Source organism: Oncorhynchus clarkii, chromosome 31 (genome assembly GCF_045791955.1).
Source record: "Oncorhynchus clarkii lewisi isolate Uvic-CL-2024 chromosome 31, UVic_Ocla_1.0, whole genome shotgun sequence".
NCBI lineage: Eukaryota > Metazoa > Chordata > Actinopteri > Salmoniformes > Salmonidae > Oncorhynchus > Oncorhynchus clarkii.
In genome coordinates this window covers 18,827,300-18,854,294 of record NC_092177.1, presented here as the reverse complement: position 1 = coordinate 18,854,294, position 26,995 = coordinate 18,827,300, and the positions used below count along the sequence as shown (strand labels likewise).

The 26,995-nt window shown below is 42.7% G+C and overlaps 2 protein-coding genes across 5 annotated transcripts; one reads left to right on the top strand and one right to left on the bottom strand.

Moving 5' to 3' along the window:
- Positions 1 to 639: 639 nt before the first annotated feature.
- On the bottom strand, positions 640 to 19,228 carry LOC139390443 (C-terminal-binding protein 1). 4 transcript variants are annotated; one of them, XM_071137574.1, is made up of 10 exons: positions 19,072 to 19,228; positions 15,458 to 15,489; positions 9,181 to 9,335; positions 7,177 to 7,321; positions 5,070 to 5,276; positions 2,762 to 2,976; positions 2,450 to 2,580; positions 2,217 to 2,344; positions 1,960 to 2,074; positions 640 to 1,822 (listed from the first exon to the last, which is right to left on the bottom strand). In XM_071137574.1, exons 3-10 carry the CDS (start codon positions 9,316 to 9,318, stop codon positions 1,636 to 1,638), a joined length of 1,266 nt encoding a protein of 421 aa, XP_070993675.1. In that variant the 5' UTR covers positions 9,319 to 9,335; positions 15,458 to 15,489; positions 19,072 to 19,228; the 3' UTR covers positions 640 to 1,635. The 4 variants fall into 4 exon arrangements, with proteins under 4 accessions (XP_070993675.1, XP_070993674.1, XP_070993673.1 ...); XM_071137573.1 differs by lacking the exon at positions 19,072 to 19,228 and adding an exon at positions 17,534 to 17,741; XM_071137572.1 differs by lacking the exons at positions 15,458 to 15,489; positions 19,072 to 19,228 and adding an exon at positions 14,971 to 15,164.
- Positions 17,789 to 26,104, top strand: LOC139390444 (E3 ubiquitin-protein transferase MAEA). The gene is made up of 9 exons (XM_071137576.1): positions 17,789 to 17,864; positions 22,427 to 22,609; positions 22,908 to 23,111; positions 23,299 to 23,421; positions 23,514 to 23,590; positions 23,702 to 23,810; positions 23,920 to 24,053; positions 24,328 to 24,523; positions 24,609 to 26,104. The coding sequence occupies exons 1-9, from the start codon at positions 17,790 to 17,792 to the stop codon at positions 24,702 to 24,704; spliced, it is 1,197 nt and encodes a 398-aa protein (XP_070993677.1). The 5' UTR covers position 17,789; the 3' UTR covers positions 24,705 to 26,104.
- The last annotated feature ends 891 nt before the right edge of the window (positions 26,105 to 26,995 follow it).

The window sequence follows — 26,995 nt, the reverse complement described above, 5'->3', positions numbered from 1 at the left end:
TGGGACAGCATTCCACAGACCACAATCAACAGCCTGATTAACTCTATGCCAAGGAGCTGTGGCGTGCCGCATGAGGCAAATGGTGGTCACACCCCTACTTTTTTTATGGTGTCTGTGACCAACAGATGCATATCTGTATTCCCAGTCATGTGAAATCAACAGATTAGCGCCTAATGAATGTATTTAAACTGACTGATTTCCAGATATGAACTGTAACTCAGTAAAGTCTTTGAAATTGTTGCGTTTCTACTTTTGTTCAATATAATTCAGTGCATATCTTTCTACGATCCAACAGATACACATGGAATTAATCAAGATCAGAGGTGTTCATGCAACATGGCTTTTTAAACAAGTTGAATATGATTTTATTTCTGTATCCTTGAGACCAAATATGTTTTTTGAAAATCTTAAGAATAATCCAGTGGAAATTCAGACAGTTACAATGGCCTTGAACCGTGCATCTATTGTCCCATCTAGTGGAGGTATTTGGTAATGCATCCATTTTCCTCCCATTTGAAAAAGCCTGTCATATCTCATTTTAGTAATCTAATCACACTGTATAGGAGAGCCTAGAAGCCTGGCACACAAGACTGATCATATCAGAACTTGGACAGGATGCCAACGGACAAAGACATCAAATTTGACCTTTCAACAGGGACTTTTATTTATTTTTAAAATAATTCATACAAATGCATACAGTCACAAACATCTCTTTTTGGATATTGATTAACCAAAAATAATGATATTTTGTAATATATAGTATGTATACTGTATATTGCTAACCTACTACTTCACCAGAAGAGAGGCAATGTATGTCTGCTACTAATTGTGCAGCTGGGAGCTGCTTCTCTTCTCAGACACGTTACAATCAAGTCACACTGACACAGGCAAGCAGTACGTCAGGTATGCACAAGACAGGGGGGGTCTTCTCTCCCAAAATGCACAGTTTTAACATTTATACAGAGGCTGAAGACTACAGAACAACATGCCCCTTAAACTGAAAGAACAAATGGAACTTAAAAGTATTTTTACTAATATAGACCAGAGGCAGGCGGGTAGAAAAACAAAGCACTATGTGGTGTAGAAGAAAAAGAACTAGGGAAACTCCATTTCCTGAGAACCTGTGCAAAAGCTGCCTCTTTTGGGGCTTGTTGGGAAACATGTAAAACAAATATTCTATTGTCTTTTTAAAATCGGTTGGTTAGTTTTCACCCTTGTTTTTCTTTTAGACTGCACTACAAATAATTGTTTTCATATTTCTAAAAACTGTACACAAACAGTTACAATCATGTTATAATCAACTACTTCTGCTTTAACAAGAACCCATAGGACACAAACAGACATTCGCCCACGTTACTTGGACAAACTATAGTCTAAACAGTAGGATTGGCTTTAAAGGATATTTTTCTCTTTTCGAATCCACAATATTTTTCGGGTTTTTTTTCTACACAAAAAAAAGTTTCAAAAAGACGACCGACTCCACTATGGTTGGACCAGATGAACTGTAATGGACCTCTGAGTCTGTCTGTTTCATGGCAGCTGTTTAGAACCCATGATGCTTCAGTTCCATTCCTCTTTGGGGTGATGAAGACCAGGAGAGTTCTATGGTTGGACAGAGAGCTCTGTGGGGTGGGGCTACAACTGGTCGTTGGGGTGCTGATCCCTGTCCAACTCTGATTTGCCTGGCTGGCCCGGCGAGGGGGCGCGAGGGGGGTGGGCGGCGCTGGACAGGCTGTGTGTGATGGGCACGGCACTGGGAACGATCCCCTCTACAGGCGGAGGGAGCCCCCCAGAGGCCAAACTCACAACACCAGGAGGGTATCTGGGAGGAGAGGATGCCCAGAAAATGAGTCACCAGCATCAACAAATAACACCCAACATTTTATTTTGGCCTGTGGCAAAATATGCATACAGTGCCTGTATCTACATGTTATTCTGTACCAACAGTGGATGTATTACCTGTATGCCCCATTGACCTCAGGGTGACTGACAGCAGGGGTCATACTGGCCCAGTGACTAGTCTGGCTTAGGAACTCTTTATTCACACAGTTCTTCAGGCTGTCTGGAATACGACCTGGAAGCAGGAAACAGTCACTGATGAAGCACAATGTGCTTATTGGGGAGTTGTTATTGTGGCTTTGCTGTTGTTTATTAGTGAGAGGGGAGCCTGACAAGAATCCACCCGAGAATACCCATGCTTAGTGTAATGGTGTTACCTGAAATGGCTCGGCGGATCTCCCTGGCTGCCTCCTCTCTCATCTCAATAGAAGCTTGTTCACTGTACCAGGCAGCGTGGGGAGTACAGATGAGGTTCGGAGCATCTTTCAGAGGGCCCTGGTTGAAACTGAGACAGAAGGAACATGGGCATTTATTGTTAACATCACTTCAACACAGTATCATATAAATATCAGTAGAATGAAGACAGTAGAAGAATTTAAAGTTAGCTCACCCGAAAGGCTCTGTCTCGTGGACGTCCAGGGCCGCTCCTCGGATCCTCCCCTCTTTCAGGGCCTGTGCCAGGGCTTTCTCCTCCACCAGCCCCCCTCGGGCCGTGTTAACCAGGAACGCACCCTGGCGCATCTACAACACACCATATAAAATATGTAGACCGTGCAGGACACAACTGTAAAGGACATGCTACATTGGTCTTCTTAGTAGATTTAAATCCCCCAGTGAAGTGACATGGATCCAGTAGGCTTCTGTGCGTGAGTGTCTATATATTTCTGTCTGTGTACGTGCATGTGCGTGTCACGGCCCCGACCTGTTTGATGGTAAAGTCGTTGATGAGGTGGTGGTTGTGCTCGTTGAGGCTGCAGTGGAGGGTGACACAGTCGCTGTGGAAGAGCAGGTCCTGGAGGGTGTTGACGCGCTGCAGGCCCAGGGCTCGCTCCACCCCGTCAGACAGGTACGGATCGTAGAATATCACATTAAACCCAAAGGCTTTGGCTCTCAGTGCTACAGCCTGGCCAACACGACCTGAGGACAGACAACAGCATGGACATTTGAGTAATACCCAGACAAGTAAATAGTTACAGCAAAGAGATACAATAAAGATGAATTCCTTACACATTCACTATGCCTGTTTTGTAACACATCACAGCTCAAAATGGCATACAGAAAAGCCATCGAACTCTACTAAACAAGGCCATATTTAAAGAACCAATTTCTTATTCATTATACCGACCATGTTATCTTCAGCTAACAGCCAGTTGGGCAGTGTAATACAATGTACAGGTGCAGGATCTTAATTTGAGCCAGTTTACTACAGCAGGAAAATAATCCTGCAGCAACAAGAAATGTGAATTATTATGTGGATTATACACTGCTCAAAAAAATAAAGGGAACACTTAAACAACACAATGTAACTCCAAGTCAATCACACTTCTGTGAAATCAAACTGTCCACTTAGGAAGCAACACTGATTGACAAATGTCCCATGCTGTTGTGCAAATGGAATAGACAACAGGTGGAAATTATAGGCAATTAGCAAGACACCCCCAATAAAGGAGTGGTTCTGCAGGTGGTACCACAGACCACTTCTCAGTTCCTATGCTTCCTGGCTGATGTTTTGGTCACTTTTGAATGCTGGCGGTGCTTTCACTCTAGTGGTAGCATGAGACGGAGTCTACAACCCACACAAGTGGCAGTGCAGCTCATCCAGGATGGCACATCAATGCGAGCTGTGGCAAGAAGGTTTGCTGTGTCTGTCAGCGTATTGTCCAGAGCATGGAGGCGCTACCAGGAGACAGGCCAGTACATCAGGAGATGTGGAGGAGGCCGTAGGAGGGCAACAACCCAGCAGCAGGACCGCTACCTCCGCCTTTGTGCAAGGAGGAGCACTGCCAGAGCCCTGCAAAATGACCTCCAGCAGGCCACAAATGTGCATGTGTCTGCTCAAACAGTCAGAAACAGACTCCATGAGGGTGGTATGAGGGCCCGACGTCCACAGGTGGGGGTTGTGCTTACAGCCCAACACTGTGCAGGACGTTTGGCATTTGCCAGAGAACACCAAGATTGGCAAATTCGCCACTGGCGCTCTGTGCTCTTCACAGATGAAAGCAGGTTCACACTGAGCACATGTGACAGACGTGACAGTCTGGAGACGTTGTGGAGAACGTTCTGCTGCCTGCAACATCCTCCAGCATGACCGGTTTGGCGGTGGGTCAGTCATGGTGTGGGGTGGCATTTCTTTGGGGGGCAGCACAGCCCTCCATGTGCTCGCCAGAGGTAGCCTGACTGCCATTAGGTGCCGAGATGAGATCCTCAGACCCCTTGTGAGACCATATGCTGGTGCGATTGGCCCTGGGTTCCTCCTAATGCAAGACAATGCTAGACCTCATGTGGCCGGAGTGTGTCAGCAGTTCCTGCGAGAGGAAGGCATTGATGCTATGGACTGGCCCGCCCGTTCCCCAGAACTGAATCCAATTGAGCACATCTGGGACATCATGTCTCGCTCCATCCACCAACGCCATGTTGCACCACAGACTGTCCAGGAGTTGGCGGATGCTTTAGTCCAGGTCTGGGAGGAGATCCCTCAGGAGACCATCCGCCACCTCATCAGGAGCATGCCCAGGCGTTGTAGGGAGGTCATACAGGCACGTGGAGGCCACACACACTACTGAGCCTCATTTTTACTTGTTTTAAGGACATTACATCAATGTTGGATCAGCCTGTAGTGTGGTTTTCCACTATAATTTTGAGTGTGACTTCAAATCCAGACCTCCATGGGTTGATAAATTTGATTTCCATTGATAACTTGTGTGATTTTGTTGTCAGCACATCCAACTATGTAAAGAAAAAAGTATTTAATAAGAATATTTCATTCATTCAGATCTAGCATGTGTTATTTTAGTGTTCCCTTTATTTTTTTGAGCAGTGTAATTAATGGAAATGTTTGTAGGGGTTGATACATTTTTCGTAAGGGAAAATCAAGTCTGAAATGTCAACATGGAAAGCCTTTTTAAACCTTTAAATGTCCTGCATTGGAGGAAAATTATCCTGCAACAGGGTGATCAAATGAAGATCCTACATCTATAATATAACATTGTACTGTAATATCTCACACTAACCGAGGCCAATGATGCCAAGTGTCTCCCCACGGATCCGTGCCGCCCCAGACGCCACCTCCCTGATCTGCTCCACACTCTGGACCCGGGTGCCCTCGCGCAGCGCCTGGTGGAGCCACGTGGTCCGTCTGTACAGGTTAAGGATGTGACACAGTGTAGAGTCTGCTGTCTCCTCCACCGATGCTGCTGGCATGTTACACACTGCTATCCCTATTGGAGGACAGGACGAATGTAAACAGCTACAGTACCAGTCAAAAGTTACAACACACCTACTCATTCAAGTGTTTTTCTTTATTTTTACTAGTTTTTACACAGTAGAATAATAGTGAAGACATCAAAACTATGTAATAACACATATGGAATCATGTAGTAACCCAAAAAGTTTTTAAACAAATCAAAATATATTTATTTTCTAAAGAGATTTTAAAGAGCCACCCTTTGCCTTGATGACAGCTTTGCACTCTTGGCATTCTCTCAACCAGCAACACCTGGAATGCTTTTCCAACAGTCTTAAATGAGTTCCCACATATGCTGAACACTTGTTGGCTGCTTTTCCTTCACTCTGCGGTCCAACTCCTCCCAAACCATCTCAATTGGGTTGAGATCGGGTGATTGGGGAAGCCAGGTCATCTGATGCAGCACTCCATCACGGTAAATAGCCCTTACACAGCCTGGAGGTGTGTTTTGGGTCTGATAGTGGGACTAAGAGCAAACCAGACGGGATGGCGTATCGCTGCAGAATGCTGTTGTAGCCATGCTGGTTAAGTGTGCCTTGAATTCATTCTAAAACAAATCAGACAGTGTCACCAGCAAAGCACCATCACACCTCCTCCTCCATGCTTCACGGTGGGAACCACACATGCAGAGATCATCCGTTCACCTACTCTGCGTCTCACAAAGACACGGGGGTTGGAACCAAAAATCTCAAATTTGGACTCATCAGACCAAAAGGACACATTTCCACCGGTTGAATGTCCATTGCTTGTGTTTCTTGGTCCAAGCAAGTCTTCTTCTTATTGATGTTCTTTAGTAGTTGTTTCTTTTCAGTAATTTGACCATGAAGGCCTGATTCACGCAGTCTCCTCTGAGCAGTTAATGTTGAGATGTGTCTGTTACTTGAACTCTGTGAAGCATTTATTTGGGCTGAAATTTCTGAGGCTGGTAGCTAATGAACTTATCCTCTGCAGCAGAGGTAACTCTGGGTCTTCCTGTCCTGTGGCGGTCCTCATGAGAGCCAGTTTCATCATAGCGCTTGATGGTTTTTGCAACTGCACTTGAAGCAACTTTCAAAGTACTTGAAATTTTCCGGATTTACTGATCTTCATGCTGTTTCTCATTGCTTATTTGAGCTGTTCTTGCCATAATCTTCTGTATACCACCACTACCTTGTCACAACACAACTGATTGGCTCAAACGCATTAAGAAGGATAGAAATTACACAAATGCACTTTTAAAAAGGCACACCTGTTAACTGAAATCCATTCCAGGTGACTACCTCATGAAGCTGGTTGAGAGAATGCCAAGAATTTGCAAAGCTGTCATCAAGGCAGCTTCAATCTTTTTTGGTTACTACATGATTTCATGTGTTATGTCATAGTTTTGATGTCTTCACTATTATTCTACAATGTAGAAACTACTAAAAATAAAGAAAAACCCTTGAATGAGTATGTGTCCAAACTTTTGACTGGTACTGTATCAACAAAAAATGTATTATGCAGATCTGAGCAATTGCACTTTGTTTAAATGCATCCATGACTGGAAAGCCATTTAAAATATCATAGGTCATCTTCATGGATGTTTTTGAAAAGCCGCCAGGAGCAGACGATCGCCTTTCATAGAAAATTAGTCGTGTTATTTCATAGTTTTGATGTCTTCACTATTATTATACAATGTAGAAACTAATACAAATAAAGAAAAACCCTTGAATGAGTATGTGTCCAAACTTTTGACTGGTACTTTTTATTATGCAGATCTGAGCAATTGCACTTTATTTCAATGGAATATCATAACTTGCAGAAAATAATAGAAGATTTCACCTAGTGATCAGTTCACAGCCTGTAAGTCTTTAGGTGGACATCCATAGTTGAGAGAGAGCACAGCAGGATCTCACCTAAATCTCCAGCCGACTTGATATCGATGTTGTCGAAGCCGCTGCCTATGCGGACAATGATCCGCAGTGCCTTGAATTTGTCAAGGTCCTCCCTCATTAGTGTGATGGTGTGGTACACTAGAGCCCCTACAGCCTCGTTCAGTACCTGCCAACACAACGCTCTCAGGTTTAGTACGTCAGAGCTCCTACAGCCTCGTTCAGTACCTGCCAACACAACGCTCTCAGGTTTAGTACATCAGAGCTCCTACAACCTCGTTCAGTACCTGCCAACACAACGCTCTCAGGTTTAGTACATCAGAGCTCCTACAGCCTCGTTCAGTACCTGCCAACACAACACTGTCAAGTTTAGTACATCAGAGCTCCTACAGCCTCGTTCAGTACCTGCCAACACAACGCTCTCAGGTTTAGTACATCAGAGCTCCTACAGCCTCGTTCAGTACCTGCCAACACAACACTGTCAAGTTTAGTACATCAGAGCTCCTACAGCCTCGTTCAGTACCTGCCAACACAACGCTGTCAAGTTTAGTACATCAGAGCCCCTACAGCCTCGTTCAGTACCTGCCAACACAACGCTCTCAGGTTTAGTACATCAGAGCTCCTACAGCCTCGTTCAGTACCTGCCAACACAACGCTGTCAAGTTTAGTACATCAGAGCTCCTACAGCCTCGTTCAGTACCTGCCAACACAACGCTATGAGGTTTAGTATATCAGAGCTCCTACAGCCTCGTTCAGTACCTGCAAACTCAACGCTGTCAAGTTTAGTACATCAGAGGACAGTTATACAGCACTCTTCAATAAGAGAAATAGAACTAAAGTAATGTGTCATCCGAATGCATAGCAATTCATTAACCATAGCAGTGTTGTTGTTCCATAGGCCCTGACAGGCCCTACTATTATTTGACCATGCTGGTCATTTATGAACATTTGAACATCTTGGCCATGTTCTGTTATAATATCCACCCGGAACAGCCAGAAGAAGACTGGCCACCCCTCATAGCCTGGTTCCTCTCTAGGTTTCTTCCTAGGTTTTGGCCTTTCTAGGGAGTTTTTCCAGGCCAACGTGCTTCTACACCTGCATTGCTTGCTGTTTGGGGTTTTAGGCTGGTTTTCTGTACAGCACTTTGATATATCAGCTGATGTAAGAAGGGCTATATAAATAAATTTGACTTGATTTGACATGGGCTCTCCATTGGGCTCTTGTAGTGGTAGCCCATCTATTCTCACCACGTTTGATGTTCCATTTCATGATCAGCCCAACTGCAGCTAGCACCATACGCTCTGCCACTTCTCCCTTTATACGCTGTGTAAAGCCACCATGTAGCTCAATTAAACTGAAAGGGGATATTTTAATTAGGCAAGGAGCTGGGTGGTTATGGGCCTGTGAAAGGGAATGAGGAGAGAATGTGGGTGCCATCTGTTTCTGCAGGGCCAGGGAGAGCTCAAAGATTCAGCCTGCCATACATTCAGAACCAGAGCAGGAGAAAACACACACTGGGAATCAGTACTACAGGAAGTATAGATGGCCAGTTTTCCTCTGATGTTTAATTTTGCTTTGTTGCACTGGGTGGGAAAAACACTGGATATAATCAAGTCTTATTATATTATTATTATTTTTCACCTTTATTTATCTAGGCAAGTCAATTAAGAACAAATTCTTATTTACAAATGGCTGCCTACCAAAAGGCAACATAAATTAAAATAAAAAAGATAAAGTCTATTGTACTGTTCTGTTAATTAGGAAGATTCAATTTATTTTAACTGAAAAATGTATACTTGTCAGGCTTATTTCTGTCATTGTAAATGAGTTGTTTATGTCATTGTTTTTAGGACATTGTTGATTACGGTGTTTGAACAAACTTGTTTAACAGCACAGGGTCTTGCATATAATATGGTAAACAAATAGTGTTTTTAGGCCAGGGTGTCTTTTTTAAGTCCAATTAACTTGAAACTGGTAGCATGTAAATGAGGCTGAGCAGACAGATAACATGTAGAGCATGGCAGAACCTTCTCATGGATCTCCTGGGTGGACTGGGCATCACAGAAGGCCACAGTGGCCACGTCTTTCAGGATGGGCATCTCTATGGTGCAGTCACGCCCATCCAGCAGGGCCACCAGGGGCCGGGGGTGCATGGGCCCATTCATAATTGGGGGCCGGATGCCTGTAGACAGAGAGGATGGGTAAACAAACTATATTTGACCATAGTCTACTGTAAAGGACCGCTCACAGACAGTAAGTCTGGAAAGAGGTATGTCTACAGTATGGGTTGTGATATGACATGGCAGTGTGGGAAAATTGCAGCTGTGTTTATGATCTTGCTTACTATTTTCCACCTAAAACCACAACAAATCCAGTTGTCAGTTGGTATGTTAATGATTCCCATGCGAGTAAACAAAAATCCCAAAAGGGGTCTCATACTTTATTTGGGTTTCAGAATTATTTGCGGTTTTTAATAAGTCAATATTGCATCCATGACTGGAAAGCCATTTAAAATGTCATAGGTCATCTTCATGCATGTTTTTGAAAAGCAGCTAGGAGCAGACGATCGCCTTTCATAGAAAATTAGTCACTAAATGAGAAACACCCCCTGATGGTGCGATTCATCAAATTAGCCATTCAAACTATGGTGAGAGTGGTAACTAAACTTTACATGACATTTAACTAACTGCCATGCTCGTATCAACTATAAAATTACTAAACCACTTCAGTGTGAAACCAATATAAAAGAGCAACTGTGTGGGTCAATTGCACTACGGTTCACGCACAGAATAATGCAACAGGAAATCCTCTGTGCATCAAATTGTTAGAATGTCACATTTTCTACACTGATGCTACTCATTGTCCCAAATAATCTGTGTTTTAACTGTACATCCACTTGTTTTGGAAGATAACAGTAACAAGGGGACTTGTTACTCTACTACACAATTCAGTCTTCTGGGTTAACACGGGTGTTAGTCCCAATATGAGCATCAGTTCTACATGGTATTCCACCTGCTCTAATGAGGGATTCATGTGAACACATCAACGGGGAGAAATAGATCCCCATCATCACTTTACTGACACATTTACAGACTCCGTTCTAACTGGAAGGAAATATCTTTCATTCCACTGGAGGATATGACCTTGTGAGAATCAGGAGGAACGACCCTTGGGTCCAATATTCTAAACAGTGTCTCTCGTGGAGCTAAGGGTTATCCCTCCTTTGTCTGCTACAGTGAACTGTCGTCTATGCTCATACAGTCAAAGCTACTTCCTGAAAATAAGGTCAGCACCTCAGAAAGCCCCAGTTGTGTTCTACAAGGATATCAGAGCTGTCCTCTAACATGTGAAATGTTTCAAACATAGCTCTATTTTGTTTATTAGACTATGCCAGGAATCAACCCATTCCATTTCAATACAGCATAATCAAATCTATATTTGCATTCATATTAAATGTAGCATTGTAACTGTAACCACCATAGGGAGAGGGAAAATAGTGCACCTGTGAGCAGCTCGAGCTGTGTGATTTATGATCAGAGCCAATCTGGCACAAACATGGCGTGACCGTCTCTACCCACTGTTGTTCCCACAGGAGATCTCCCTCCCAGATGAGCCAGGGGAGTGTAGACACACCCCTCTCCTTCAGCTCACTCCCTCATCAGCTACCAGTACACACACACACACACACACACACACGCACACCTGCACATACACCGATGCGCACGTGTGCGTACACACACACAGGCAAACTCTATCACACAAGCACTCTCTCACGTACACAGATCACTAAGCCCCGTCTGGTTGGTCTACAACACATTTTTCAGTCATGTTCTTCAAAGATGACAAAAATGCCCCCCCCCCCAAAAAAAAAAGAACAAACAATGCATGTTCTATCACCACTATCATGACATTCCATGGCCATAATGATATGTGAGCTTTGTATTGTGGTAATTCGGACAATTTGAGCACCCCAGGGGTGAATTGGTGTGTCAATTTTAATGAGATAAGACACGATCCTTTGATCACAGAATCAAAGACCCCTCCGAGCTCAGACATGAATAATCATACAAAGATCAATCATGAAGATCAAACAATACCTTCAATGTAGACAATATGCTGCTGTTGTGAATACAAGTAAACAAAATGTCCAAGTAACAGACACCAGTATGAAAACATGGAGTATTCACAATAGCAGCATCAGTACTAAGCACCTACAAATATGTTTTCTGTACTTCCTGAACCTGAAGTATTCCCCTAGTAGACTGTTCTAGAATCAAAGTTTCCTTCTCCCCTGAAAGGAGAATGAGGAAGCAAGTCAAGGCCGGAACTGGAAATACCGTTCCCCACTGCACAATGAACAGGAAATGTGCTGTGTGTGTCCTTGCCTCACATTTTTAGAGGGAAATAGTACTGTCCTTCATCCCACAGGAGGCTAATCGTTCCCTGAAACAACACAGAAAGGCTCTAACCCCTCACACACATCTCCTCTGACCAGGTCCAAAACAGCTAAACAGAAACATATTCGGGAGTGGAAAGCAAGTTATTACAGCATTGTAAGTGGCTGAATGGGAGAGATGAAAGATAATGGAGAGAGAAAGAGAGAGAGAGGGGAGGAGGGAAGGAAGAGGGGGAGGGGAAGGTAGAATACTGTACAGCACACTGAACACACAGATCTGTGTCCACACCACACAACGCAATCACAGTTAACATTTGGTCCCATGCACAAAAGGAAAGGTAAATGTTTACCTAAAGGCAAGCCTTTGTTCAGCAAATGCGAGCTTCCCATCTTTTTCCCCAAAAAAGGACATTCACTTCAGCAAGACATCATAAATCCACAGCATATGGCGGATACTTGAATGTTCTTCTTCCTTTTCCCCCCCAGTGACAAACATACATATGCTCCCCCTTTTTTTAACTTCCCTTATGCTCCCTCACTCTCCCTTCCTTCCTCACTTTCTATTTCGACTATCGCTCTCTGTCACACGCTCGTGCACACAGAATGCAAGTGTCACTGCATTTATGGGAGTGGGAGATCGAGAGAGAGAGAAAGCAGCCGCGTGAGTGAGGTGGCTGAAAGAAAATGAGAAAAGAAATGGGGTGGAGCTAAGGCCACACGAAATGTATCTTTTGTTTTCCGAAAGAAGGCCAAACGTAAAGTGTTATGCAATAACAGAAGATAGGCTATAGGCAACAGAAGAAAAACAAACGCCCTAAAATAAAACATGTAACTTCAAATGTGATACATGATAACTTTGCTGAGTTTCAGTTTACAGTGATTGGTGTACATTTGCTGCATATCAACACAAAGATGTGTAATAACATAATAATAACATGATTGACTTGTTTGTCTTTAAGATTTAAAACAAGCATTATAAAACCTACACATCTTTAATTATCAATTGTGATTACATATTTGAAATACGTTACCATATGGTTTCTTAGTAAATATGATTAAAACCATATATATCTTGACTCACTGTTAATGACTCTACTGTGTGTACAGTACATGGTGTACCTAAGGTGTCGTTGTAATTCATGCTCCTGAGATGGTCAGTAACTACATGTGATAAACACCGGTGATTATCCAGAGCCACAAAAGTCTGAGTCTTTATAATAAAAATAATGAGGTAAATACTTTTGGATTTTTGAAAAAAAAAACACAAGGTTAATTTGATAGCACATTCTATTATCAAACAAATACTGTGTCCCAAAGCTCTCTATGCTGGTTCACACCCTGGCCAATGATAGTTTTTAATGTTGCCATTTTTAAAGATCTATTCACCTGGCCACTGCAAAGCAAGTGTTTTTTTCTGCACAACTTCTTACAAGCGAATGCTGGAAGGTAAACAGATCACCACTTGTGCTTGAGTGGAAAAGACTTAAGTGACTGAACTTTTGTTTTGCGACTTCATTCCAGCAGATCTAGCACAGCATGTACTCTAACATGTGTCCCATCCAGGCTACATCGCTGTATCATAGGGATAGATAACTCATATGAGCTGAATTAAAATATGCCAGAAATGTTTCATATGCACAAATAGCTTGTTTCTCTCAAAAGGTTGTGCACAAATTTGTTTACATCCCTGTCAGTAAGCATTTCTCCTTTGCCAAGATAATCAATCCACCTGACAGGTGTGGCATATCAAGAAGCTGAATAAACAGGAATGTCAATTACACAGTTGCAACTTGTGCTGGGGACAATAAAAAGGCCACTCTAAAATGGGCAGTTGTGTCACAACACAATGCCACAGATGTCTCAAGTTTAGAGGGACTGCAGGAATGTCCACCAGAGCTGTTGCCAGTAATTGAATGTTAATTTCTCTACCATATGCCGCCTCCAACGTTGTTTTAGAGAATTTGGCAGTAGGTCCTATGGGCCTCACAAACGCAGAGCACATGTAACCATGCCAGCCCAGGACCTCCACCTCCGGCTTCTTCAGTTGCAGGATTGTCTGATACCAGCCACCCTGATGAAACTGGTGGGTTTGCTGATGAAACTATAGGTTTGCACAACCAGTCTCTGGGAAGCTCTTCTTCGTGCTCGCCGTATGGTATCTGGGACCAACAGATGCATATCTGTATTCCCAGTCATGTGAAAAATTTACTAATTTCCTCATATGAACTGTAACTCAGTAAAGTCTTTGTAATTGTTGTGTTTCTATTTTAGTTCAGTGTATGGGCATGTTGGCACATTGCATCTGCCAATTAAAAAGCCCCAGATACAAATATTCCTTTGTGGATCATTTAGCAAAGTAACATCTAAACACGAGCAGAGCTGGGAGAGAATGGAACAACAACTGACTATAAACACAGAGTGTGATACAATCTGGAACCGCCACATAACACATGAAACAGTGACTCATTGAACACGGAACACAGAAAACACAAACATCTTGAATGACAATATGGCATCCACTGTTATATCACAGAACTGTACATGAAATAAGACATGCAGTAGAGGGGAGAGAAGAAGATGTGAAGGGTAAAGAGAGAAGGACAGAGGAAAGGAGGGGAGAGGAAGATGCCCCAGAGAAAGATTACGCTGTCTGAGCCAATGGACTGAGCACAGACTGCAGCCATCTCCTCAGCACTCACTGCAGCGTAGCTAATGGTTCTGCTCCTTCACATCGGATTCCACCAACAACCAGAGAGATGCACAGGCCAAACAAAGCACTGGCCACATTTAGTGTGATGACTGACAGCAAGTCTAATGTCGTCTTTTAAGTTGCAACGGACCTATGTGAATGTTATACTGTAAATAGCAGATGCTGGTTATATTTGTGGAAGTAGCCAAATGTATAATTGGATTGGTTATGCTTTTCTGAGAGAGAGAGTCAATAAAGCCCTTTGAATTGGGGGGGGGGGGGTCCAACAGACCTTTCTTTTCGATTAGGAGAATTTAAAGGTGTGTGGAAAACCAGAAACCTGTGGTGTAGGACTCAGTGTTGATTGCTTCAAAATTATTTGCTCCTTGTTCTTGAAAAAGCACAGGCGTATCAGTGTAAAATGCACTACTGACTCCTAGTAATAACACTGAAAAATCTCCCACACACACACACATTATCTCTCAGTAAAGAGGGCTGGGAATGGTATCACAATACAGTTCACAGTATTAGACCACTGATAAACACACAAAAACACCATACTACAGTATCTACAACTTCTCATCTCCATACTTCCCCCCTATGCCCCTCCCCTCTCCGTGCCACTCAGCATACTCCCCCTCGCTGAGTGAACACAACGCTGCCCTGTATCCTGACCTAGTGACCTACACACGGCACAAAGGAACCACAACATGGGGGTGGACGATCACAAACCTTGCATCACCCTCTTCTGTGTCTCAAATCCAGACTGTGCTTGAGCTTGCTAAAACATGCGGCAGAGCATTGGCCAATCATAGGCGCTATGTGACAGCCAATCAAGGTTGACTGCCTCTGGATAGTAGCCAATCACAATATGGCTCATTACTCAACTAGACAGGCTTGGGGAGGGCTCCTACAGGAAAATAAATCTGAGCATGCAGTGGAGAGAGGGGGAGGGGGAAAGAGAAAAGGGAGAGGGTGTATGGGGAACAAGAGTCAGTAATGGCTGAGTGAAATATTTTTCAAATGGCACGTTGGATCAGACAATAGAACCTTTTGCAGAAAGGAATTCTTCATGTTTTATGCATATTCAAAATATAGATCATATACATAAAGAGGTGGTCTACTGTTAATTCTTATATCTTTAGACATTGACAGTGCACTGCTTAAAGTAATGTGTATCTTTGTAGATTTGCCATTGAAACCAATTACATATACTTACATGTTCAGGTAGATTTGGTCTTCTTTTTACCTCTGGAAAATAAATAATTTCTGATCATCAGCATCTGTTGCCATTGTCATGTGATTGTATCACTGTGAAAGAATGGCATAGTGAAAACAAACTGAGTCTGAGTGGATTGTGATCATCATTGATAATAGGTTCTGAGAAGGACAGCTTGGAAAAATTGTCAAAAACTTCAGCCACCCAAGCCATAGACTGTTCCCTCTGCTCCCGCATGGCAAGCGGTACCAGTGCACCAAGTCTGCAACCAACAGGACCCTATACAGTTTCTACCCCCAAGCCATAAAACTAAATAGCTAATCAAATGGCCACTCTGGACTACCTGCATTGACCCTTTTTTACACTAACTTTCATGCACATACACTACACTGGACTCTACCCACACATACTTACAGTGCATTCAGAAAGTATTAACCGCTTGACTTTTTCCACATTTTGTTATGTTACAGCCTTATTCTAAAATTGGTTGTTTCTTCCCCCTTCATCAATCTACACACAAGACCCCATAATGACAAAGAAAAAATAGTTTATAAATTTATAAAAAAAATATTTAAAAAATGAAATATTGCATTTACATACATTTTCAGACCCTTTACTCAGTACTTTGTTGAAGCACCTTCGGCAGCGATTACAGCCTCGAGTCTTCTTGGATATGACGCTACAAGCTTGGCACACCTGTATTTGGGGAGTTTCTCCCATTCTTCTCTGCAGATCCTCTCAAACTCTGTCAGGTTGGATAGGGAGCGGCGCTGCACAGCTATTTTCAGGTCTCTCCAGATATGTTCGATCGGGTTCAAGTCCGGGCTCTGTCTGGGCCACAAGGACATTCAGACACTTCTCCCCAAAGCCACTTCTGCATTGTCTTGGCTGTGTGCTTAAGGTCGTTGTCCTGTTGGAAGGTGAACCTTCACCCCAGTCTGAGGTCCTGAGTGCACTGGAGCAGGTTTTCATCAAGGATCTTGCTCTACTTTGCTCCATTCATCTTTCCCTCAAACCTGACTAGTCTCTCAGTTCCTGCCACTGAAAAACATTCCCACAGCATGATGCTGCCACCACCATGCATCACCACCATGCATTTCCTCCAGACATGACGCTTGGCATTCAGACCAAAGAGTTCAGTCTTGATTTCATCAAACCAGAGAATCTTGCTTCTCATGGTCTGAAAGTCCTCTAGGTGCCTTTTGGCAAACTCCAAGCAAGCCTTTTACTGAGGAGTGGCTTTCATCTGGTCACTCTACCATAAAGGCCTGATTGGTGGTGCTGCAGAGATGGTTGTCCTTCTGGAATGTTCTCCCATCTCCACAGAGGAACTCTGGAGCTCTGTCAGAGTGACCATTGGGTTCTTGGTCACCTCCCTGACCAAGGCCTTTCTCCCCCGATTGCTCGGTTTGGCTGTGCGGCCAGCTCTAGGAAGAGTCTTGGTGGTTCCAAACTTAATCTGTTTTGTACCCTTCCCCTGATCTGTGGCTCCACACAATCCTGTCTCGGTGCTCTACGGACAATTTATTAAACCTCATGGCTTGTTTTTTTCTCTGACATGCACTGTCAACTGTGGGACCTTATATAGACTGGTGTGAGACTTTCCAAATCATGTCCAATCAATTTAATTTACCACAGATGGACTACAATCAAATTGGAGAAACATCTCAAGGATGATCAAGGGAAACAGGATGCACCTGAGCTCAATTTCGAGTCTCATAGCAAAGAGTCTGAATACTTATGTAAATAAGGTATTTCTGTTTTTTATTTTTAACTCTGCATTGTTGGAAAAGGACCTGTAAGTAAGCATTTCACTGTTAGTCTACACCTGTTGTTTACAAAGAATTTAAACTTTAGACAAATAACATTTGAGCTTCAGGTCATGACTTACAGGTCATGTAAAGTCCATTATTCAATAAAAAGATGTGACTTCACTTACTTAATACATATTGAGCAACTTTAAAGGCATTTTTAAATGACCATTTAACATCAAGATATCTTACAGATTGTACCTACTAGGCTTGTGTTTTGTCAACAGTGTCATTCATGTAAGCCACCAACAGCTAGCTCTCTCACCTCTCGCTGACCTCTGTTTTTCGTAAAACCCCTGCTGCATGTACAACCACGTATTCGAAAATAAGTTTTAAAAAAAGAAGCTTGCTTGGGCCCAATTTCATTAAACAGACTTTTTGGGATAGTATCACCCTCTATCAGAAATTTTTCTACACACTATCCCCCCAAAAATATTATTACTGACGACACCAGCACACTAGATGGCTGTAGTGAGCATACGTAATTTTTGCACTGCAAGTAAAATCCTAGAAATTCACAAATGAAGATGGCGGTGCAAGAGACAGCTGCCCAACTATCCATGGCGCTGAAGGTTCAAGAGTATCCCACTTTGAAGGTTTGAAACGGTTTATTTGAATGAAAATCAAGACTAACCGATCGTGATGGAGGCATGAGTTTAAGATTTGACAAACTAGGCGCTAATTCCTATCATTTGGCTGGCCATTAGCTATAAAGCTAGCTAACGTTAACGACGTCAGGCAGGGGCAAGTTGGTTCAAAACAACGGGGCAAATGTTAGATTGAGATTATGAAAAGACTTGGTCAGCTACAACATCCCAATCCAGTAATTGATTGTCTATCGAGAAGATTGGTGGTTATTCGCAAACGTGGTACTTATCTTATGCCACGTATCTTATGCTAGCTAGCCAGCTGATACCTGTCGTGTCGGCTAGCTAGCTTTAGCTGATTCTCTGTCCATATTCCGTGGCGTGTGAAGTCAGCAATTCATCACACTGCGCGTGATAACGTTAACATTACTTGGAATTGGATGGCCAGCTCGTGTGTGAATGCGTTTCCCCTGTCACTGACGCAGATTTGAAAGCTAACACATTTCTAGCTTAGATCAATTTAACTAGTTATTCACGTTTGTTTCCAAATTCACCATAGCTAGCTGTTAGCTAGTATTGTGTCCCTGTGAAATCAACATGCCATGACAAGGATGGTTCCTCACCAGCTGTGTGAAGTACAGCGTCACAAAAATATTCAAGTTAGTCTCAAATCCAAAGCGGCATGAATGCTAGTCAGTTGATCGTTTAGAAAACTGTATAATTGTGGTATTTACGGTCAGTTGACTCGTTCATAGCTATTGCTAATATTTTTTAAAGCTAGCTAACAAGCGCAGTGTCCTCAAATTACTACCTCGACAATATGGCTGAGAAGATTCGAGTTTGCGGCAATATCACACTGCGACACTTATTGTTATGTGGCTGCTGCTAGACGGCTGTATGTTTGCTTTCTTAGTCGCCATTTTATCTGAATAGTCGTTTAATTACATTGGGATTGTAAGAGTACTTGTACACCATTTGAGTGGTTGTTACGTTAATTCGCATAATAGGACTGTGATGATTGATATTATCAGAGCTGAGGCCTTAGTAGCTTTGGGACACACTGTCGGGAGTCTGTGTACTGGTTGGATCCCCTGAGTTGTGAATCATTCTGGTGGGTGGCAACGGAAAATAACCCTACCACAATATAACCGGTATAACCAAATAAACATTTCCTTTCAACAAAAGCATTTGTATAATCTCTTGGAACTCTACTTACCAGGTGAAATTTGACCCTTGCTATGAAATAAACGTCTGAATCCAACTTTTGTCCGACCCACGCCAGATTTAGCTGTAGGAAGTCTCGCGTGAAGTGCGTGGTCTAATGGCAGCCTTCTAACTCAACGGGAATAAGGTGCTGTAAGGACAAAAGTTGGATTCAGACTTTTATTTAATAGCGGGGGACATATTTCACTTTACATCTGGTAAATAGAGGTCCTAGAGATTATACAAATGCTTTTGTTGAAAGGAAATGCTTCTTTGGTGAAGCTGGCTATATTGTGGTAGGGTTATTTTCCATTGCCAGCCACCAGAACAATGCACAACTCAGGGAGTCCAACCAATATAGACTCCAGATGTCCCAAAACTAAGGCCTTAGGTGGTTGGTTGGAATCTGTTATACATTAAGAACACCTTCCTAATATTGCATATCAGAACACTCTCAATTCGTCGGCGCATGGACTCTACAGGGTGTCAAGTGTTCCACAGGGATGCTGGTCCATGTTGACTTGGCTGGATGTTTCTTGATAAACACAGGAGTGGATTTAACAAGTGACATCAATAAGGGATCATACACTACATTACCAGAAGTATGTGGACACCTGATTGTCGAACATCATTCTAAAACCACCATGGGCATTAAGATGGAATTGGTCCCCCCTTTTCGGCTGTAACAGCCTCCACTCTTCTGGAAAGGCTTTCCACTAGATGTTGGAACATTGCTGCGGGGACTTGCTTCCATTCAACCACAAAGTATTAGTGAGATCAGGCATTGATGTTGGGCGATTAGGCCTGGCTCGCTGTCTGCGTACCAATTCATCCCAAAGGTATTCGATGGCTATTCGACCGATCTTGACAAACCATTTCTGTATGGACCTCGCTTTGTGCACAGGGGCATTGTCATGCTGAAAAAGGAAAGGGCCTTCCCCAAACTGTTGCCACAAAGTTAGAATCACAGAATTGTCTAAAATGTAATTGTATGCTGTAGCATTAAGATTTCCCTTCACTGAAAGTAAGGGGCCTGACCCGAACCATGAAAAACAGCCCCAGACCTTTACAGTTGGCACTATTAGGGCTGTGGAGGTCACACAACTTCATCAGCCGGTGATTGTCAAGCAAATAACTGTCAGTCTCACGGTAATTGACCGTTAATTAACATAAACACATTTAGCATCTCCTGGCTTCCCCACACAGCCTACAAGCCATTTTAAAAAGTCTAATAAATCCATGTAATATAGCCTACACCTTCATAATAAATCCATTATTTATTTTAGACAGGTCTAAAGACACATGGTATGAAGAAAATGTAGTCTTATTTCAGAAGAAGCGGATAGCATACACTGCGGGCCGGATTGCTGCGTTGTGCCCTTCTCCCTGAGTGTGCTGCGCAATCCGAAGCGTCTCTCACTCGCATGGCTTTCGGTCATGTGATCAGGTCTTTATCACAGGCTACAAGTGAAGACAGAAACATCAGGGGCGCAACTGCGTGTGTCCTTATCCAATTCAGAGGTGCACATTGAAGATATTGGAAGAACTGTCCACATTTACTTTATCAGTCAACAAGATGAGTAGGCCTAACAAACAGCAAAAGCACTAGCCTATGTCAATCTACTATCCCACATAGTACTAAAGTCGACCTATTTTGTGCAAGAAATAAATATTCCGAACATAGGGTTAGGCTATTTCTTCACATGGTAGTAAGCACGAATATTCCATTAGCGGAAAACACCATTATCAAAAGTGACCACAAATACATTTATGCATGTAATGCTTTTATTATAAAGGTGCATTTTTAATGGTGAAAATGATATTCCCCAAATTTGAAACTCACGCGCTGCTTATATATGCCAGTTAGGCAATACACCCCTTGTAAAGCAGGTTAATGTGCTTAATTTTAAGAAGTTATTTGGCCACTTTAGTTGTGATACAAACCTTATTAAAACATAGGCCTGTGGGCTAGGCTACATGAGGTGTGATACAAACCTTATTAAAACATAGGCCTGTGGGCTAGGCTACATGAGGTGTGATACAAACCTTATTAAAACATGAGGTGTGCGATTATGATTCGAACAAGTTGCAAAAAAAGGCATTGTTCCTTATGCTGGGCATCATTCACAAGTGATAATATATAATTCACAAGTGATAGGCTAATATTGTCACCCATTAGACTATTCTTGATTTAATCTTGTCTTTACATATACTAAATAATATGTGTGACATTTTGTTATGATTTAGAATGAACCCTTATTATTCACCTGTATCGAAACAGGCAGCGGGGAACAAAATATATGTCATCTATGCACTTAAATAGAGAATGGAGGATGCTTTTCCCCGTGGTTTATTTTCATGCCAGCGAGGTAGGCTATACTCCTGTTGTAAATATAAGCAATGTTCTTAATATTAGGAAAGTTGAGAAATAATATTAGCGGCCATCACTCTGTTTTCTCCCGCAATTGCATAGCTTATAGAAATGTTGCGCAAAAGCGTTTTGATTCGATTTTCAAATACATTTGCATTGATGACGGGGTGATTAGAGGGACAATAGAGTGCTGAGTACCAGGCCGTTAGCAAGTTTGGTAGGCTACTAATGACCAGCAGCATCAGAGCTTGGAGAAGCCTAATTACCGCGACTAAATGGTCATGTGGAATTTGACTGCCTTTATGACTCGTGACCGCCAGTGTGGCTGTAATACGGTCAACGCAACAGCCCTAGGCACTATGCATTTGGGCAGGTAGCTTTCTCCTGGCATCCGCCAAACTCAGATTTGTATGTCGGACTGCCAGATGGTGAAGTGTTATTCATCACTCCAGAGAACACGTTTCCACTGCTCCAGAGTCCAATGGCGGCAAGCTTTACACCACTCCAGCTGATTCTTGGCATTGCGCATGGTGATCTTAGGCTTGTGTGCGGCTGCTCGGCCATGAAAACCCATTTATAACAGTACTTACAGTTGACCGGGGCAGCTCTAGCAGGGCAGGAATTTGATGATCTGACTTGTTTGAAAGGTGGTATCGTATGACTCTGCCACGTTGAACGTATGTCTGAAGATTGCATGGTTGTGTGCTCGACTTTATACACCTGTCAGCAACGGGTGTGGCTGAGATAGCCGAATCCACTAATTTGAAGGGATGTATATATATATGTGTATGTATGTATGTATGTGTAGTTCTCATCTGGTCAGTCTGTCAAGGAAAAAGCAGATGTTCAAAATGTTTTGTACACTCAACTAGAGGTTATGATCTCAGCATGTTATGGATCAAATATTTGGAAACTTCAGCCAAATAATGAACCCTAAATGGTCAGAATGGATGACTGAAACCACCTCATGTAGCTTTTGCATTGATCATATGTACAGGTACCATATGAAACTCTGAACAAGCGCTTCAGAGCTGCACAGAAGAACATTGACCGGGAGACGAGTCACGTAACCATGGTGGTGGCAGAGCTGGAGAAGACTCTCAGCAGTTTCCCAGTGGTGGATTCTGTGGTGTCCCTTCTGGATGGGGTGGTGGAGAAGCTCAGTGCCCTGAAGAGGAAGGTAGGTTCAAACAGTTTCCCTCTGAACAGTTAGCATTGAAATGTTTCTGTGCAGAGATTTTTTTTACATTTATTTACAGTATTCCTCGATCAACCCCAGATAACTTAGCTACCAATATTTCAGCCAGCTTCATGTTTGCAAATTTCTTAAGCACTTGTTAAATCTTGTACATGTTTATTGAGCGATTTCAAAAACAATGATTTCTCAACATAAGTTAATCAAAGCAGTAAAATTAAGAGGATCCAGCAGAGCTGAAGTACTACATGCAGTAAGTATAGAACATGTGAATATTGGATAGGCTGCTGAGTCCATCCAGGCGGAGGATGAGAGTGCTAAGCTGTGTAAGCGGAGGATTGAACACCTGAAGGAACACAGCAGCGACCAGCCAGTGGGCGTCAATGTCTGGAAGAAGAAACGAATGGACCGCATGATGGTAGAACACTTGCTGCGGTGTGGCTATTACAACACTGCGGTCAAACTGGCACGGCAAAGTGGCATTGAGGTGCGTCCCACTTCTCTTCGTCAATATGCATACAAGATTACGTGGATACTACTTATAGTATCTTATCCTTTACAGTAAAATACTTGGGTAGTATCTCCAATGGCTGCTAGTATTGTAATTGTTTAGAGAACTACATTTTCTGTGCTGTCTCTATTTCACATGACCCCTCTTTCTCCCTGTCCTTCAGGACCTGGTCAACATTGAGATGTTCCTCACAGCCAAAGAGGTGGAGGAGTCGCTAGAGCGACAGGAAACCGCCACCTGTTTGGCCTGGTGTCATGACAACAAATCACGCCTCCGCAAGATGAAGGTAAGGGAGGAGATTATGCCATGTCTGTTAGTAGATCATGATGTCTCGTACGTTATATGTACATATTAACTCATTGATGCTTCTCCTTCCAGAGCTGTTTGGAGTTTAGTCTGCGAATCCAGGAATTTATCGAGCTCATCCGACAGAACAAGCGCATGGACGCCGTCAGGTAGGAAACCGTTTCTGCTGACATTGCATATCCTGTAATAAAATATTTAGGTTAACATTGAGATATATTTAAAGTTCAAATGAGAACAATCATGATACATGTTTTTCACAGACATGCACGGAAGCACTTCAGCCAAGCAGAGGGGGGTCAGCTGGACGAGGTGCGGCAGGTGATGGGTATGCTGGCGTTCCCCTCAGACACCCATATCTCCCCTTATAAGGTAATACCATAGTAATGCCCTAGCCTGTAGTGTGCATATTCCTGTGTGTATGTCAAATAGTAGGCCTGTCATCGGGTCTGATCATCTCTTTGTCCATCAACCCTCGCAGGATCTCCTGGACCCTGCCCGCTGGAAAATGCTGATCCAACAGTTCAGATATGACAACTACAGATTACATCAGCTGGGCAACAACTCTGTGTTTACCATCACACTCCAGGCTGGCCTGTCTGCTATCAAAACTCCATATCTTTTCTGGTCATCGCTCTGTGCTCCTTAGTTTAGCTGTTTCAACCAGTAACATGTGGTGCTCTGTCATCTGCTTGTTTTGTTGATGCACATTGTCTCTGTTTGGTTGTGATGGCCAGGTCTCTCTATAATTACTTTTCTAAAACTGCACATCAAATTCAAGGTCTTCAAAATATTTGGCTCAATGTGTTCTGCCAAAGACGTCCAGCTGTTAAGTACTGGAATGTAAAGTGAAAGATAAAGTTTAAGCCCTTAACCTTTCTGCTTCCAGTCAGTGTTATAAGGAGGATGGCACCTCTAAAAACCCTGACTGCCCCGTGTGCAGCAAGTCCCTGAACAAACTGGCACAGCCCCTGCCCATGGCACACTGTGCCAACTCCCGTCTGGTGTGCAAAATCTCTGGGGAGGTGATGAATGAGAACAACCCACCCATGATGCTGCCCAACGGCTATGTTTACGGATACAACGTGAGTCTCTACATCCCACACATTTCATCTTTACAATGGCAATGGAGTAATTATTATTCATGTTAATCATTTCTCCTTCCTCTAGTCTCTTCTATCCATTCGTCAAGATGACAAGGTGATCTGCCCCAGAACCAAAGAAGTCTTCAGCTTCTCCCAAGCTGAGAAGGTGTACATCATGTGATGTGATGGATACACCTTGACTATGACCAGCGGGTCCAGTCTGAGTGCAGTGGATCCCCCAGCAGAACCTCTAGCCCCTGCCCCAATGGCAATGCTCCACCATGTGACTGAGCCGAAATCACCCCACAGCCCACCTACCGACCTCTTGACCTGCCCAAACTGCCTCTCACTATGGAGAATAGTCCCAAATCACCTTGGGCAGATTTGTGAAATTAGACTAATTAACAAACTTTGGTTTTTAAAGTGTTGATGTTTTGACTTTTATTTTAACCTAGATTCCAACCGGTAGTGTGGCACGTTAAAACTCTGTATTGCTCCAATATCATAACAGGAGCTTCTACCCTTTACCTTAGTTAAACCAGACTTACTTCAGATTTACAGGCTGACCACATTGGTGTTTGTGTCATAATGGCACTAATTTCATGATGCGCACAAGTTACATCATTTCTATGTAGCCATGTTAGGGGGAGGGGGGGGGGGGTAAATAGAAATACTTTGAAATTGGTCATCTTGTGTTTGTCCCCCTGTGAAATCTGTGATTGCAGATCTGGGACGATGCACTCGATCTTGTAAATACTAGAGAATTGATAATTTCTGTATAGATTCAGGTCTCTCAAAATGTTAATGAGAAACATTTTAAGAACTCCATAGACCTTCCACTTATCAGGTGTGAACAAGCACACTGTTGTTGCTTTAGGTACTTCATGGCAACCTTGTACACTGACCTAAAGTATACTCGGTACACTTTTGAGGAGCATAGTGGATTTGTGTCTTGCAAGGGACCATGCCAGGTCTTCTCACCACCTGAAGAAGACTTGACAGGTGGTCCAACATAGAGCTTACAAAATACTTATCTTTTCCAGTGTTTTGTAATAACCAGTGGTCTTCCTAGTTTGTGTGTGTGAAGATTGGAGATGCATAATAATTTCCGCACCCACAAATGGATGGGTTAATTCATCACTTTTTATATTGATTTAGTTATACAACTCTGATGTAGTCAATCCAAAATACTCAATTATTCTATCTTTAGTTTCATATTTTTCAATTATGAACATTGTGCATTGTAATTAAAGAGGATAATTATAATTTTCTTTGCTCTTCATTTTTTATGATGTAGTGCTGATTTTTAAGACATTTTGTATGACTAACACAAATTGCTGCAGATTTCACAAGGGGCTACAGTTGGTCCAAATTGTTCCTTGAGATTACAGAGGGTAATCTTACCATATGTTTCAGTACCTACCATCTATCCCACCTTTTTTTTCATCTTGGCTGCTTGCTTCTGAACTGTTTAGTATTGTTATTGTGGAGAGACCGTTTAGAAACTGAGCATGCATGTTTATATTGGTAGGATAGATTGATTGTTCAAAAACGATTGCTGATAAAAAGAACTCAAATTGGTTCCGGTCTTTCTTTCCACCCAACACATCTCCATAAACATCGGTGTGCTACTTTATCAGACTGAATATGATAGTGAGTGATGAATACGTTGTTTGATCCATGGAATATATGTAGTCTGAGAATGGAACACGGACATTGATTGTCCTTATAGTATTAATATTCCTACTATTAAAGAATGGTCATTTATGACAATTGGGTTGACATGGAAACGTAATGTCAACGGGTTGAACCATTGAAAGTAATAGACTATGGAATGAACACATTAAGTTGCCAAAACGTTCTCGAACGTTGCAGATAGTAATGCCATAATTAGAGTTTACAGGATTTCTCTTATAGAGGCATGTTTGCTCTACATAATACATTTCTATCTGAACGTTCCAAAACGTGTTACAGAGCTTCTAAACCCAGAGGAGCAACATCGCGAGACATCCGTGAACGCTTGCTAAACACACCAAGCCAGAGTTTGGGGTTTGAGAAGTCAATGAGAGAAAGTGGAACATTCTTCCTTATTTGTCCATTTTCTCTCAATCTGAAGCAAAACCTAGATTCGAGCCAAAGTCGTAAGTAGTTGAACATTGTCACTTTCACGTGGTTGGAGTAATACAAACTGACACGTTTTCATTTTCGTCAAATCAAGTATATCGAAGGAAGCCAACGATATATTTTGGAAAAACAGTTTCTGCCTATCTTCATACCAAATCATTTGTATAACTAAACCAATGGGAACAAATTAGTCATAGAACAGAACAAGCAAGGTTGCCAGAGCCAAGCACGAGCTAGCGAGATCCTATTGGCGCGTTTTAGCCTATATCTGCATATTTCCGTTAGGGAACGCCTCCTTTGTCCAGGGCGCGTGTGCAATTCGCCTTTGTACTCCTAAACTTTTGCAAA